We start from the raw sequence: 16,693 nt of genomic DNA on the forward strand, positions 1-16,693 counted from the left end.
AACTAGGGTACGCCCGCAGCTCTACCCGCGTAAATAGAAAAAATCCAGTGAATTGCTGCGTGAATTTCGGGAATCACTGTCTACGTTTTTTTTTTTACTTTATTTTATTTTTAGACCAGTTTTTGTACTGTGCATCATCTGTCAGTCAGTCACTCAGTATCGAAAGAGTTTTATATAGGTATAGAAAGGAACTACTGTCTTCGTTATCCTGTTCTGACGTGAACTTTTCCAGCTGCAATCATGATTTTGCGGGACTAAGTGTAAGTGATTATTCCCAAAGTGCAAAGTTACGACACCCACAGGAAGAAGATGGAGTGGACCTATATATTAACTGTCAGAAACTACTATAAAATATGATTTATTCCTTTATTAATTGTTACTTAATGAGTAGAAAAACAAATAATCAGCTTTAAATGATTAATAAAAAATATTAGCTTAACTTAGATTGACTTAAAGTTTTGTTTTGGCTAACTACTTTGTCAAGACTAAAGTATTAATATTAACGTTCGCTCACGATTTCCCGAAAATATTTTCACAAATTGAGACCATACAAAGACTAATAATATTACATAAACATTTTTTTGCTCAATATAATTACTATTTTTACCCAAAAACATAACCAAATAAAATCACAATGTTCTACGCAAATACATTTATATTTTCCTTATCGCAATGAGATCACATCATGACAGGAATGTGTCCACTACGTGACACATAAGGACGGCATGGATTAAATAAGAAGTGATGTCACCATTTGGACTGAGTGCCCCACATCACTCCATTGTCCAAACTGTATTGACAATCTTTTACTTGAGTGAGTCTATGAGACTATCCAGTGTGAGATACTCAATGTGATTGAAGATAGCAGTTCTCAGTCAGATCTTTAGATATCTATTCCTTTATTGACATCTTTTGAATAATGGCGCTGTCTGATGTTACGCTTCCGTTGCGTTACTATAGTTACATTAAGTACCGGTACTTATCTCGTAAAATGCATCTTTTCTGTATTACGTTAAAACTAATTATAAAAATTATTTATGTATGAATCATGAATTTAAATAACAACGCACAGTCGTGACCACTAAACGAATTTTGCCGAAATTTGCTACCTATGCAGACTTCTTATGACTTAGACGAGACGTCTGCCCAGGATTTTTATAAAAACTAAGGGAGCAAAAGCAAAAGTTGGGTTTATATTATTAAAGGAATATTTCATAAAATCAGCTTTTCATAAAGAGTTCTAAAAATCAGAATTTTTATTTAAGTAAATGATTTTATTATAACTGTAATTAGGTATAATAAAACTAGATCAGCTAGATCATCGCATAAAAGAAGAATCCCAAGTTTATCAGCCTTTACCTTGATTACTTGCTCTTACAATTTGCACAGGAAGAGAAGCAGATGGCACACAAAATGTTTCCTCTTCGCTACCAAACCAGAATGAAAGTCTACAAGCACAGCTTTTTGTTTATGTGAGGAAATATTGAAGATACTAACCTCCATGCTGAGAGCAGCGACGTCATGATGCAGACTCGATACTTGCGTGTCTAGACGTTCCACCGAGGACCTGGTGTTGTGCATCTCCAAGTTTAGTCCCTCTAGGGAGTCAGACCTGGATATTTTGGGCGTGGCGACTGATCGCTGCCTTTCTATTCTTTCGCGTAGTTCGCGGTGTGTGAGACGCTGTGCCCCGTCGGATCTGAATTATGTATCAAAAATTTTGTTTATTTCTTTTACATAATTAGTAAGATTTATTTGTGACGGTTCCAATTTAGTCTGATTGGTTGACATAAAATATCGACGCGCAGTCGAACTGCGTCTAGAGATTTTTAATTTGGCACTTTATGTCGTCTAAAAGAGTATTTCCCAAATATCTCGCGGGAAGGAAATTACGGAGGATCTTTCACTTCACGCGGACGGAACCACGAGCCTAGAGTAGGACTTTGACAAAATTGGTAAGTTTTTTTGTTTGCGATTTGTGATCAATTTGTCTTCAGTCAATCTTGTAAATTTTAAAAGTTTGCTAAATATTTCATTTGTGCCAATGGTTATTATAATGTTTTGAACTCATGAAACCTTTTGAATTTCTTTTTCATATTAAACGCAACTTTCTACTAATTGATATTAAAGTACATATGCTGATGTGTAAATGACAGCCTTTGTAGCGTGAAATCATTTCAATCTTTATATAGGTATAATATGGCGTTTCCAGGAAACTAACATTAAAACTATACGTAGCTTTAATCACCAGACAAGTTAGTGGTTAGTTTCCTAGGAAGTTATATTGCTCGTGGTTCTGGGTATTAAATACCTATCAAATTTGTATACGGAGATATAATAGCTCCTGTAGTTATACGTATCAAATAAGTTGAATGTTTGTATTAGATATTTTAAATGATGTAAGGTTGAATTCATATTGCATTCGACTTTTCTTCTTCCTTCTAGTCTTAGTCCTGGAAATATCCTGACCGCTTTGGAAAGGAGCAGAGCAGAGGAGGTCGCCTAAGGGTATCTTGGATATGGCGTTACGACTGCCTTCTAATGTTGGCAGCCGGGAACAACGGATCACCGTGCCTTCCGAAGCAAGCTCCTCCGCTCGAGAAAAATACGAGCTTCATGCGGTTTCCCATCCTAGTCGGGACTCTTCCCGTGGTTGCTTATCATGCGTTAGCGCTTCAAACGCTCAAGCTAATTGGGCTCCTCCTGAATTGAATACGTCAGTTAGTTAGAATCAAAAGATTCAAATACTTACCTGAATTTATGCCGTGGACTATTGGAACTAGATGCCAACTTCTTCGGCGATAGCGCGCTGTCTTCTGCAGCGTTTTCATCATCCTCCGAAATCGAGGGTAAGGTCAAGGATGGGTGACCGTTCCCGTCAGACTCCTGCTCAGCCTCGTAGCCCTCCCGCAGGTTGTAAGTCAAGTCGTGCTGGATGTCGTGGATGAATTCCTGCTGGTACTCAGGGTAAAGGCGCAGTACTTCAGCTAAGCCACCCATATGTATACATTTCAGATCGCAGTATGTTAGAGCCTGCAAGTAAGAATTCAAATTTAATTTACACTTGAAGTAGAATTTTGCACAATTATTAGTAATGGTTTGAAGAAGCGAATATTGTGGTTAGTTTGATCCAAATTTAAAAGGAATAATTTATTGTTTTATTTTTATAAGTACGTATTTAAAATGTCAAAATTCATACGTACATAATGTTATTTTTATTAGTTATTTATTGCAAGAAATATTATATATAGTTCTATTTATGTACACATTGTAAAGAAACCCGCAACTCTGTATTAGTAACGAAAACTCTCATTATCTTCTGTTTTATCTCATCAAATAGTCTAGACGTTCATATAATTCTCTTGGTCCAAGTATACTTAAGCTGAGAAACTTATTCAGCAAGACATTGTTATCTCACAATGAAGGAATAAGTTTACAATGTTAATACAATAAAAAAAAGTAGTTGTAGATATTAAAGACCCTGAGTTATAATAATATTCAAGAGGAACTCCTCTTGAATATTAATCATAACATAATTGATTTGAAAACAATTATTTATTAATTCTTAATCATAGAAAACCTTCGGGAATAGTTTGCGTAACAGCGAATCACGAGCTTCGTCTCTTTAATAAAATGGAATATAATCATCTCATATAATCTCGCATACGTAATGTAAAAGGCTTTAATACTCTTGTAACTGAATGCTTTGTCAGAGACTATGATTAAAGTAGCGGTAAGTAGGTATCTAACTATTTGTGATATATTTATACCAAAACATGAAGATACCATTACATAAGTATCTACCTATTGACCATGTTATTTTTGCTTTTATTATATTCATTAGTTTATTAACATTTTTTTGCACGCAAATACTTCTATAATGATTCATAAAATAGTTAAAACTTACTTACCGACTTACAGAAGTAAGTTTATTATATAGCGGTGTAAAAATATTGAAATAGTTCAAACCTTTACATCGCTGCTTGATTTCACGACGACATCAGGATTATTAGCCTGGGATTGTCCCGTCCCATTGTAAGCTTGCAAATGCGTATTCATGTCGCAGCCGACCAAGTCCCCTTTTCCTGTTCGAATATTACAGTTGAATAAATAGTGACGGTAATCATAAATTTCCATTGAGTTAGCATTAAGACTCGCTTACCTAATATAGCGACGACCATATCATTCTGCATAACTTCCATAGAGCCGTTGCAAATGTAGTAAATGTACGTGAGAGCATCTCCCTTGTGGACTAGATATTCACCGGGTGCGCAAAAGTTGTTGCGGATGTGCAGAGATAGCAACTTGAGGCAGCCCTGTGAGGCCGCCTCAAATATAGGAAGTGATAATATTTCCCGGTGCAAATGAAGCGACACATCGCCTCTCAGTTCCTCCGGAAACTCCTTCAGCGTCTGAAACAAACAAGTCATTACTAAATGACAAATAGAGCAAGTTTTTTGGGTGATAGCTTTGTGTAGGAGTTAGGAGACGGCGAAATTACACTTTATGACTTGGTCTGAGTTGTGCTTCGTCCGAGCTATCCAATGAGAGGTAGCTACAATGGCGGCCGCCAAACTTTATCTACAGCCGAGCGCTGTTTGTGCAATCAAAATTAGCTTAAGTTATTGGTATCTCTCATGATTATTATTCTTTCATATGCTATTAAAATTTGTTGGGCTGTATCTCGCTTTAACTAAATTACCATAAACTATTTTATTACGAGCTAAAAACGAAACCAAACCCAGCAGCGCAGTTAAATCAGTTCAAGTTGACTTTGAACGTTTGACAGGATTGTTCTCTTTCAACAAATGAATTTTTATGAAACGTCGCTGAAATATACGTTGCGAGACTGTTTCATGGACAGAATCGGACTGCCTGCTTCTCGATACATAACGATAAAGGCACAATAACCATATTGCAGTCAAGAATTGTGTGTTAATTGACATTTTATTTTATGGGTTCAAACTTTTCTGGGTAGGTATAGGTACTTAACTAACAATACTCCATGATATTTACAGATTATAGTATGTAAGTACTTATTCAAGGAAGATATGTACAAGAATTGACTTAATTATTCTCGGTAAGTATTTCTCTATGCTTACCTCATGGATGTCAATACCATGATTTAACGACCACATGGTTTGAAAGTAGTCCTGCATCCTCTGTTTCAACTCTTTTGGTACCTGGTTCAAGGTGAGGAAGTCTTTTAGGTCTCTCCACTTGGTCTGGTACATGGAGCGGCGTGAGTACATTCTCTGTATGATGGCAGTCACATTACCAAAAACAACTGCGTGCATGAGCGCTACAAACATATTTAATTCTCATGTTAATGTTGCAAAAATACTAGGTGAAGAATATAGTAAATTCAGCCGCAAAATCGGAATATTCGTTCAACTCAGTATTGATTTGATTAATGATAGGTAGGTAATCTAATTCATAAATTCAAATGTATTCAGAAACTTTGGCTATAGGTACAAAAGCACTTTTCCTGTCAATTTACCCAAGTAAAATCGGTATTCTCAAGTTGATATACTGTCTCGTGATATATCTTTGCGTAAGTTGTGCTCTTAGCTTAACAGTTGAGTTTTCTTTACAGCAGTATCGTTTGCGAACCGGGCAAAGCTTTAGCTCTCTTTATCCTATTATTCTTTATACAATTTACAATTGCCACATTTTCAACATTTATTGTTTTTGTAATGACAAATAGTATTACCGTTAAATGTAAACATGTGTACTTACCCCCAATTAACATCGTTATTATGCTAAAGACTTTCTCAGGTAGGGTGTTAGCTGAAACGTTTCCAAATCCCACGCTTGTGAGAGAAGAACAAGTGAAGTAGAGAGCTGTGACATAGCTTTCACTGTGTGAGATGTTCGGTATTGGCACCTTCAGCCTTTCTGCTAGGTTATTGATCCATCCTGGAACGGGAAGAAAGATAAATCAATGCTCATGGACGGTACCTATTTGAGATAAAGTCATCTATAGTTATGTATTACGTGATTAGCACTTCGCGATTGTGACCAATTGATTTATCATAAAAATGAATTGGCAAGACAAGCTTTTATTAAATATTAATAGCATAAATTAATATTTGAGATTCTCCGGACAAAAATCAATTAGGAATTATATTATCAGTTTCAACAAACGTTCAATTAGATTGTTCGTTGAATTGAATTTTGCTGACGGCTGACCACCTTTTAACAGGCTTTGTTCTAGGATCGATTGTGATCGTGAACTCTGCAGCGCAAACCAAGAAAAGGAAAAATGTCCACAGTTTAATCACGTTAATGTGTGTACACGGAGAGCCGACTCTTTCATTCGATACACCATTAGTAGTGACTGAAATAACAAGATTTTCCTTTGAAACACAGGTTTAATCATACAGGGACCACGCTACAAAACGTAGTTTTAATGGGTGAACTCTTGTATTAAATATTGGAATTCAGATTTCAATTTACAGCGGTTCGATATATGACCTAATTGAATTTCGACTGGGAACGACGAGAATGTTTTGATTGTACCTAAATCCCAGACTTCATTTCTGTGATGTTCTATTTCTTTTTCAGCTATAATGAACCAGATGCAAGCAAGCCAATGAGCCAGCAACGTGAAGGACAGCATGAGCAGCGTCAGAATGAGTGCGGAATACTGCGAATACCGGTCCATCTTCTGCAGCAATCGAGCAAGCCGCAGGAGCCTTGTCAATTTCACTAAATGCACGTTGCCATGCGTAGATTCCTGATTAAAAAGAAAGTAACGTTTAGAAACAATGGATGAATTCAATATCTAAACTGTAAGTGTAACTGTTTAAGTAGTTTCCTTACCGCTCCGCTGTATACATCGGATGCGTAAAGTAGGTCAAACGGTAGCGCAGCCAGGAGATCCACCACAAACCATGTTCGGATGTAATTAAGAGCTATCGCTTTCGAATCGGATACCACCTCACCTTTCTTGCTTACAAAAGTTGTTCGAAAATTAAGCACAATATCTGAAAACAAAATAATGTTTTTCTTATCATGTTTTTACAATTTAATTAGTCATCTAAACAGGAAGCCAGTTAATTTAATTTAAAAAAAAATTAACATAATAACTTATATAATGATATCAATTAAATTTTCTCCGAACCGCGAAGGTCATGTAAGAAAGCTTGTGTAGATTTTATTAATCGGTTTGCGCCAGGGAACAATAATAAAAAGTTACACTAATAAAAAAAAATACACCTAAGATTGGGATGAAAGAGAGTAATTTTTAACGCAATATTTGCTTTAATAATGTAAGTATGAAACCCTCAAAGTTTCACAAAGGTAAATACACATATTAAACGATACTGTTGCAAAGTTTAAACTAACAGGTTAATCAGAAAGGGTAAATAGAGCCGAAATAGTCTTAAAAGTCTTCATCAAAAATTAATAATAGATAAGGCGTCATAACTAAGTGCATTTAAAATAGATTAAATAAAAAATGAAATACACCATGTTCTTGGAACACAATTTGATATGCGATGGATAATATTTTAAGATTAGAGCAAAAAAGTTTCATGCTGTTCTCAGTTTTGTGTTCATAATTCGTTGAGGTTTCTTCATGGCATTTTAAGTTTTGGTTTCTTAATTAAGATTTCTGATTCTGACAAATGAAGATTTTGTTATCCGTTTACGACTGAATTCGATTTTATTTAGGCTGGTATCCATCACACACATTTTCTTTTATGTACATACATACATACATAAAGTCACGCCTCTTTCCTTCGTCCTCTTTCTTTCTTTTATGTTTTAGATATATAATTACATTTTACCTACAACTTCAAGTAGGTATGTGTTTATTACGGCTTTTAATTTACTTTCTTGTCAGTTTACTTTATAATTAACTACCTATAATTGTATAACTATTATATGTATTTTCCTTTAATATGTTAGTAGGTATATACAGATTGACTCGTACTGAAAGTGTCCATATTGATTAGTGCCCAAATTGAACCTCCCTCAGCTTTATTTACCCTGTCCAAGTTCCCGCTGTTATTTAGTGCGTAGGTTGTTGCAAATTTATTGAACTTATATCTTATTGGCAGCTTAAGACATGATTCTTAAGCTGATATTTTTTAGCATTATGGAAATTTGATCCACTTATTGACTAGTACGTACTGAAAGAGTCGATATATGATTTTATACTAACCAAACACATTCAAAAATATCTGTAATTACTAATCTTTTCATTCCTGGGAATGTACACACGAGTCGATATCCTGCCAACTCACTCGAAATTCGTGATTTGTGAAGTGAACTATGTAGTTAGTACCCTAGTGTGAATATCAGGTCTGACCTTTGATGGGGATCGTGATAATCGGCGGTGTAGCTAAGACACCAGGATAATAATGACGATATACGATATGTATTCAATTTTATAATAAAACGTACCAACAATAAATAAAGCTTCCACTACAACATCGCTGGTGACACTTATTCTGGGGTGTCCTTCATCAACAAAACTTGCATTATATGGTACCACTACTGCCACATAGAACGTGGCGATCAGTATGAGCCAGTCCCAAAACGTTTTGAACACACCGTAATGTGAAATTATGAATCTAGATCGCTTTATAGCCGAAGTTTTGTATTCAGGAAGCGGCGGGTCCGACGAGTGTAAGAGGTTCTAAAACATGAAGTACAGATTAATATTTACGTTGCTGAAGAGGATTTTGTGCTTGTTATTTAGTTATAGACATAAAAGCAAGTTAGTGAATTTACATGAATCTTTTATAATCTACATTTTATCAACAGAGGTTATATTCTCATAAACATCATAATTTGAAATACATTCATATTTGCGTTTTTCTATCTACACATACAGACAACTGTAATAAACTTTTCTTGCACTTAACTCTGTCATTAGTGTATGTAGATTTGTATTAGTAACTATCCTAAAGTCTCTACAGAGGTTAGTAAAAATAAAGATTACCTTACTAACATTGTTGAGTTTTAGTTTTGTTTTCATCTTATCTGGTTTATAATGTCCCGATAGCTGGTAAAGTACCGCCCTCGAGCGCCGCCTGCCCATGTTGGCGGGCGAAGGCGCTTCGGGGTCAAGATTGCCATTTGGGTCTGGAAGTAGGCAACTAGATTCAGCGCGGAACCGGGCGCCCAAGAGTGCCGCTGCGGGTACAAATGGGGATAACGCTAGAGTGACCACACCAGCCGAAGGCCGCACCGCGGCTCCTGCACGCATAAACCACCCTGTTACTATCTCATCCTCTCAAAGACAACATTACTTAACTACTTAAGAAACAAACACAAGATTTCCTTTCATACTAAACCTAGAAAGAGATTTCTGGACACGACGGCTATGGCGAAGCAATTAGACAGGCTCTTTGTGATGCTTTTACGAACAAAATCGATACAAAAGAAAAGTGCCCTACGAACCCGACCCTACGAAACATTAGAAAAGGTTAATCGGTGGACTCGAGAATTCTCTTTCTAGTACAATAAAAGAAATCTTGTTAATTTTTTTCTGGTAAACAATTGGAGTAATACTAAATCCAACAAGTTATTGATATTAATTCGGATACAAATATTAATAAACAGTGAATAAATTATACTAACGAATTTTTCAAGTGCTATCGAATTAAGTAGTATGGGTTTTTTCTAATAGTACTATGATGTACTTATAATATCAGATTGAAGGATTTAGTATTTAGTCTCGTATGTCGCCAGTCAAGCAGTATCTACTAAGAGACAAGGACATAATATAATCGAAAGCAAACTGAAGTTAATCTAAGCAAATAATGAACAATGACATTCAAAAGTTACATAATAAAAGAAATAAGACGATATGAGAGTTTTGCTATCCACAAAGTTTTTAAAAATATTAAAGTAAATATTTGATAATACTATTCTCAAAAGTACAGATAAAAACAAGAAAATAAACTTAATCATAATCAGTCAAGCTTTTGAGGTTTTACGAAATATTTCTGTTTTGAAATCTTTTTGATGGTTCATGCAACAGACATTTACGTTTATCTAGATGAAAATATAATTTTTAATCATGCACACAAAATTATCAAAGCTTAAAGTGAAAATTCTCAGTTTCAAAAACTACGAATGCTACACAAATGTTTTAATGAAAAGTTGGAATTGAAATGTAAAATCTCATGCATTTCATTATCGAGATGAAAAACATTGCTACGAATGGAAAACTGGCATGATAGAGCGTCGCCCGCTATTTCTGCACAATGTTAGGTGTTATTGCCGAAATATTTTAATGATGGATGAATAAATGATTTTTTTTAAAATGAATATGAATGTAAAATATAAAGTACCTTTAAGATACTAATTATCTAAAACTTTATGTTTAAATGGTTAGTTAGATTTAATCTGTAACCCTACACCAATTTAAAGAATTAAAGGTGTGATCAAATTGACCAAAAATTCCCCGTTATTTCAGTATGTGAGTACTCTATTATGAATAGAACCATGTCTCATCTCAAACTGAATGTTCATGTTATGTTCATAATAAATTAATAGAATATTTATCAATAACGATAGTCTTTAAACCTTCGAAAGAAAATTGTTACAAACTTTACACTTACATATTTTGATGATGACATCTATGGTGAACATTCGGTTTTAGATTTTACCATATGATTTTATGCAAAATTTTAGGCAATAAAGCTGAGCTGTCAATAAAAAATTTGGTGATATTTTTTCGAAACTTGTAGGCCTCTTATAACAAGCTTGAACAAGCCCGCCCGCAAATAAAAGCTTGATTTTTAAATGTTAATAAATGAATTTCATGTAGAGCAGAAACTGGCGACACAGAATTACCTAGAGTATCACAATATCAAGGTAAAGTTAAGAAGGTTTTATTTTTAAATAGATCATAAGTTCGACAGGGTGGTTTTGAGTTTTTTATCTTTACGCAGAATAGAGAAAATAAATTAAAGAATGAAACAGGGACATAGGTATCAGTTTGAAAATAGTTTTATAACGCATTCTTTTTGAAGACAACACAGAAGATTTGAGATAAATAATTTCTTACATACCCCAAACATACTTTACGTATTCTCATGAAACGATTTGTAACATAATAGTTCTAATTACATTATTACTTGAAAAAAATTACAGGATAATAGTAAAATTTATATACTCGTATATTATTGAACTAATCGAAACTAAGAAGTTCTACTCAGACAAAATATATCTACGGACTAAATTTAATTATTGCTACAAGTACACAATGAGTATTGGGGTGGTTGATACAAACAGTCGTAAGGAACTTTACCGTGCGGTGATGGTCGCAACTCGCTAGCCAACTGGGAGCTCAACTAACGCTATCTTATAGAGGTACCTATAGCACTAAAACAACGTGCTCAATATCAGTTATTACAAATGCACATCCTCACTCATTTATTATTCAAATGCCTCGTAACAAGGCCACAAAAGAAAGAACACTTTGAACATATTAAGCATTTTCTTTACAAGAATTTCAAGTGTCTCTTTATGAAGATACTTACCGCTGTCGAAGTCCTCATTAGTGTTCATGGCGGCCATCTTGGTGTTGGTGATATCCTTGAAGGAGGCGAGAAACAAAACCACTTCCCGTTTCTCATTCTTAATGGGGACAATGTCGAGTAAGCACCAAAAGGGAGTACCTGTTTAGAAATAATTTGAAAATCGTAAAACAATTCCGCATCAAATATGAGTGTAAACCCCTTAGTGTAACCCTTTAGTTATATAATTAACCATTATTAATTATATAACTAAAGGGTAAGAATAAATTTGCATGACTTTAAAGCACTATTTAAAATATATGATTGCTTTAAAAATATTATTTTTGTGTATGACTGAAGAAAAAATTGTAGAAAATGTAAAATGGTTTCAAAGACCGACAGAACTATTCACCTCTCTAAGTGAAAATATGAAACTTTTTAGTACTTATTTTCTTTGTTTACTGTGAATTTTAAATTTTCTCGTACACAAATGATGCAGTTGCATTGTCGACTACTTTTGTATTTAGGGTTTACTAATATTTTCGTTGGTGTCATTGATGATGAGGTCTAAGGTGATGCACTAAGGCCGCTAAGGGATCTCCACGCTACCAATTAAAATACTTGCAGTAGTCCTGCTGTGTCGTCAGCTACATGTGTAGATACATATTGCACATCTTTATAGGATCAGTTCAACGATAATTTTGGCTTTTTAACGAAACGTTAAATGTTTGAAGTGGTTTCAAGTATAGCGTGTAGTAAATCGTTCTTAGAGGCAGTTAAATGAGTGGTGACGACAAGCAGCTGGGTGCCTGTAAAAGTTTAATTTTGCCGAATGGAATCGTAAACCTCTTATTGGATTTTGTTTACGATTGTGGCGCAGACGATGTTTTGTGATGCTGCTTAAGATGAAAACTGAAAATTTTGCTAAAACGATAATTAACGACATATAAAAACCGACCAAGAGCGAGTCGTAATCGCGCACGAAGGATTCCGTACCATCATCATGTTTGTTACATAAATATTTATTTTTATATTGGCTTTTGTAACTATTTATTAAAATCAATCAGAAAATTGCTTAAAAATTACGTTGTATGGGATAATTATTGTATGGGAGCCCTCTAATATTAACTTTATTGTTATTTTAATTATGTAGATATTACTTTGACATATTCATATTATATTAAATATTCTGTGCAAATTTTAAGCATCTACCTGTTACCGTTATTAATATTGAGCAAAAAATACGAAAATAGCACGTTTACCTATTGCATATACTAAATATATTTTTAAAATTTTCAGTATTTGTTGTTATAGCGGTAATGGAAATGTATGAAAATTTCAGTTTTCTAGCTATTAAGGTTTATGAGATACAACCTGGTGATAGACAGACGGACAGACATACAGCGGAGACGTTTTAAGTACGGAACCCTAAAATCAAACTCTTATAAGCATCTTTTACCTTTGCCTATTTACGAGTATAATACTACTACAATGGCACTCTCCAATAATTTGTCTACGGCTTTCCATACTTAGTTTGAAAACATGTAGACGGCCTGATCATTATAATTAACCATCTAGCTATAATTGCAAATAAAAATCATACGTTATAAAACAATGACGACTCAAAGAGAAAAGGTCCCTAATTTGCAAATTGATTTCCGCAAGCCTGACCCAAATAATAGCCCTGTTTTTGAAGTAAAATTAAAAAAGGATACTTTGAATATGTACATTTGATATTTTGATAGGTTATAATTGGGGTTTGTGTTACTGAACCGAAATCTGGGTAAATAAATTCACACGGAATTTTATGTAGATTGATATTTAAAAATAAAAAAATATTTCGTGGAATGAATACTTTGAAATGGAAAACTATGAAAACGATTTGGGTAGTTTCTATGCTTCGACCAACGGTGAACTATAGTCTAGTTTTACAGTCAGTGCGTATTCAGAATATTGTATAGGTTTCGACTACAATGATCATCAATAATATTCGTTAAGGATTGCCAGTGTGGTCTGTGCATGGAAATGTAATTTTATTATGGATATATGTCTAACTCAAAGTATAACCTTCTTACTAATGTAGAAACATATTATTGTGTGTGTAAAATTGTATGTAACAAATAATTATCCCATTTAATTTTTTTTCAACTCTTATTGACAAAATAAAAAGTACTTATGATAAATTTTTAAACAATTAACTTAAAAGACAACGACACTAATAGGTTTTCATTCCCTATTGTATTACAAAATACATTTGTAACAAAGGAACTTAAGCGCTTACAGATGATTTCGCAAAAATGTATTTTCCTGTTAGAGGCGTAATGGGCGTACAAATTGCGGAAGTGGAAAATTGGGGCGCGAGTTGGTTATTTTCAAGTAAAGAGTACATTTAGGTGTATTTTAGTTCTCATTAATAACTGAAAGTAAACAATAACTTGGTTTTTGTAACTGCTTCTTACAGAAAAGCTAAAACTTATGAAATTAATCATAGAAAAGAGTACATATTAGAAAAACCCTCAATGTATAGTGAAACTGTTACACCTAGCTTTATAAACTGTGAAAGTTTTCTTAGAGATCTGTAACTTCTATTTCAAAAACCAGTTTTTAGAGACCAGGGGTTCTCTTTAGTGACTTGAAATGAGTTTATTTTGTAACCTTTTTTGAAAAAGCTTATAAACTTGAGGTAAGTAGATGCCATGAAGCCTAACAACCATTTTGTAAGGCTTTATGACATTTATTTACTGGAAATAATGCAACCAAACGTGACCTTTAAGTCTTGTGAAATTTGTTACGAGGGAGTCGATGCCAATAGTATCTAATGATGAGTGTTGTCCCTTTATCTTTTTTAAAAGAAGTGACGGATTGGATTTTCCTTTGCATCAAAGTCCAAATCAAATTTTCCTTATTCTTCGATCTATATTAAAAAAAACATAACACAAATCACAGTGTGGTTCCCGGCACCAATCCAAAAAAGAATAGGACCACTCCATCTCTTCCCATGGATGTCGTAAAAGGCGACTAAGGGATAGACTTACAAACTTGGGATTCTTTTTTAGGCGATGGGCTAGCAACCTGTCACTATTTGAATCTCAATTCTATCATTAAGCCAAATAGCTGAACGTGGCCATTCAGTCCTTTCAAGACTGTTGGCTCTGTCTACCCCGCGAGGGATATAGACGTGAACATATGTATGTATGTAAAATCACAGTCTTTCAGTTCACTCCAAGTCGGCAAACTTACTTATCAGATATCACGCCAACGGCAGAAATCTTACCATTTTTCTTGTAAAATATGAGTTCCAGTTTGAGTTCATGCTTAGAATCTAATGCAGCGTCGATTTCGTGGCGGTGTTCCTCCCTGGTATCTGGGCCGTGCAGGAACTTGCACGCGCAGCCCTTTTGCATGATGTGCGCGCGCGCCCACCCCGTCAGCTCGCAGAAGCCGTCCGAGCAGTACACGATGGGGTACGCCGGCACCTGCGCGTTTCCCAGCACGAAATTGCTGTCTGTGAACAAACGATACAATGTAACATGGTCTTTAAACTGCAGACACAGTAGACACAGTGGAAAGAGACACTTTAGGAAATCGAAGCCCAGAAGAGAGGGAGAAGACAAAAATATTTTTGTAATAATGGACGTACATTGACAACGACCATTGTATCTTAGGAGAATGGGTCGTAGTTCTAAAGGATAGAATAAAAACTAAAAGAAATACAAAGTCTTATAGAATAGAAAACTTAAAGAAGAAGAAAAAAATTAGTGAAATAAAGTAATACAGAAGCACAAATCGCCGGTATAATACTTAGTAGATGTTTGATAAGGTAAAAAAATTGTGTATTTGAAGTTACTCAAATATTTGTATTTATACCTGTAAAACGTACACGTGAAATGAAAAGTTAATATGAATGTCGTTTCGTTTGCAAAACTAACGATTAAACCTCTCACCTGTTCAAGAAATACATATATTAGAAAAATGTAATTGAAGCCATATTTCAAAATATGTTTTAAACATAATTTGATCGAGAATTGGAAATTATTTCAGTAATTGTACGATTTCCTTTATAAGTTTTCCTTTTGTGCGAAATTTTGTAGGTGATATTGTGTGATTATTATTATCTATTATACTGAAACTGGTACTGTTTTAATCTCTATCTTGTTTGAAGTGTGATCAGTTGCACCCTCCGCCCAGCTTCGAAGCCAAAATTTAGTTGTTTAAATGATAAACGGAAAATATCATGCCTATCCGTAAAGGAACATTACGAAATTAAATACATTTGAAATTGTGGGAACTTTTAATCATGATCCTCTTATTAACATTTTGTATGTTTAGGATGCCGATACACAACCTTGTACAAAATTCCATTATTAAATTGTTCAGAAATATCAGTTGAAACAATTTTGTGAAGTTCGTCGCTATCCTTGTTGTTTTACTTAATTAGGAAAAACAAAAGACAATAAATAAATACAGGACATTTATTTTTGTTTGCATTTCCCGGATCACAAATATAGAATTTATCTGCCTACGTTGTGTTATTTTGGGTTGGCTTATGAGAAGAATAGAATATATTACAAAGGTGTAGGTAAGTATACAGACGAGAATTAGTGTAAAAAAATTCTATTATGAATTTTCTATATAATATGGAAGGAATGTCGGCGCATCAGGTCATAAAAATACGGGACCATCTTTCTAGTATAGATTTAGGGATCTTTTATTTAACCATAAAAGGAAATAAGGGGCTTCTATTCATAATAAGGGTAGGCTTTGCACGTGAGAATTGGTTTGATAACCCTAGAAGATAACACACCTATGAGTTGGTATATTTCTCAAATAGGTTCACCAAGTTTTTAACTTAGGTTATAAGCATTCATATTTAACAGTGCTAGTAAATTGGATAATCTAGTATTATATAAATTCAAGCATTATAGAAAAAAAATATTAACATGCTAGCTCTATAAGTCGGAATTATATTATAATATTATTAAGAATTTTAAGCTTTCACAATTTAAAGATTATAAAGATCAATTTTCATAGCTCTTGAGTAGAAGCAGTATTTGTAGAAGCATAACGATATAAGCTTCATTATAAGTCACTAAAAGTTATGATAGCGATGGCGAGTAAGTATTACTAAGTTCAACTTCTGATTTCGCTACTGAGGACCCCGCTCGAGCACTTTACCACTTCTATGAGAATTTCATGCGAAAAATAAGTATACT

At 34.2% G+C, this 16,693-nt stretch overlaps 1 protein-coding gene across 6 annotated transcripts in view; it reads right to left on the reverse strand.

Moving 5' to 3' along the window:
- Window positions 1-16,693, reverse strand: part of LOC106131880 (potassium voltage-gated channel subfamily H member 8) — a 62,772-nt gene that overhangs the window by 3,937 nt on the left and 42,142 nt on the right. The window contains exons 4-15 of one of the 6 annotated variants that reach the window (XM_013331141.2): window positions 14,755-14,985; window positions 11,505-11,642; window positions 8,963-9,096; window positions 8,413-8,647; window positions 6,826-6,989; window positions 6,523-6,739; window positions 5,740-5,919; window positions 5,103-5,302; window positions 4,163-4,412; window positions 3,970-4,085; window positions 2,753-3,033; window positions 1,498-1,699 (exon numbers count right to left, since the gene is read on the reverse strand). In XM_013331141.2, coding sequence (XP_013186595.2) covers window positions 1,498-1,699; window positions 2,753-3,033; window positions 3,970-4,085; window positions 4,163-4,412; window positions 5,103-5,302; window positions 5,740-5,919; window positions 6,523-6,739; window positions 6,826-6,989; window positions 8,413-8,647; window positions 8,963-9,096; window positions 11,505-11,642; window positions 14,755-14,985 — 2,348 coding nt within the window. Of the gene's footprint in view, window positions 1-1,497; window positions 1,700-2,752; window positions 3,034-3,969; window positions 4,086-4,162; window positions 4,413-5,102; window positions 5,303-5,739; window positions 5,920-6,522; window positions 6,740-6,825; window positions 6,990-8,412; window positions 8,648-8,953; window positions 9,211-11,504; window positions 11,643-14,754; window positions 14,986-16,693 lie in introns of all 6 variants that reach the window. The other 5 variants (XM_013331140.2, XM_013331139.2, XM_013331138.2 and 2 more) reach the window with 5 other exon arrangements.

The sequence above is a fragment of the Amyelois transitella genome, chromosome 5 (assembly GCF_032362555.1).
Source record: "Amyelois transitella isolate CPQ chromosome 5, ilAmyTran1.1, whole genome shotgun sequence".
NCBI classification, from domain to species: Eukaryota; Metazoa; Arthropoda; class Insecta; order Lepidoptera; family Pyralidae; genus Amyelois; species Amyelois transitella.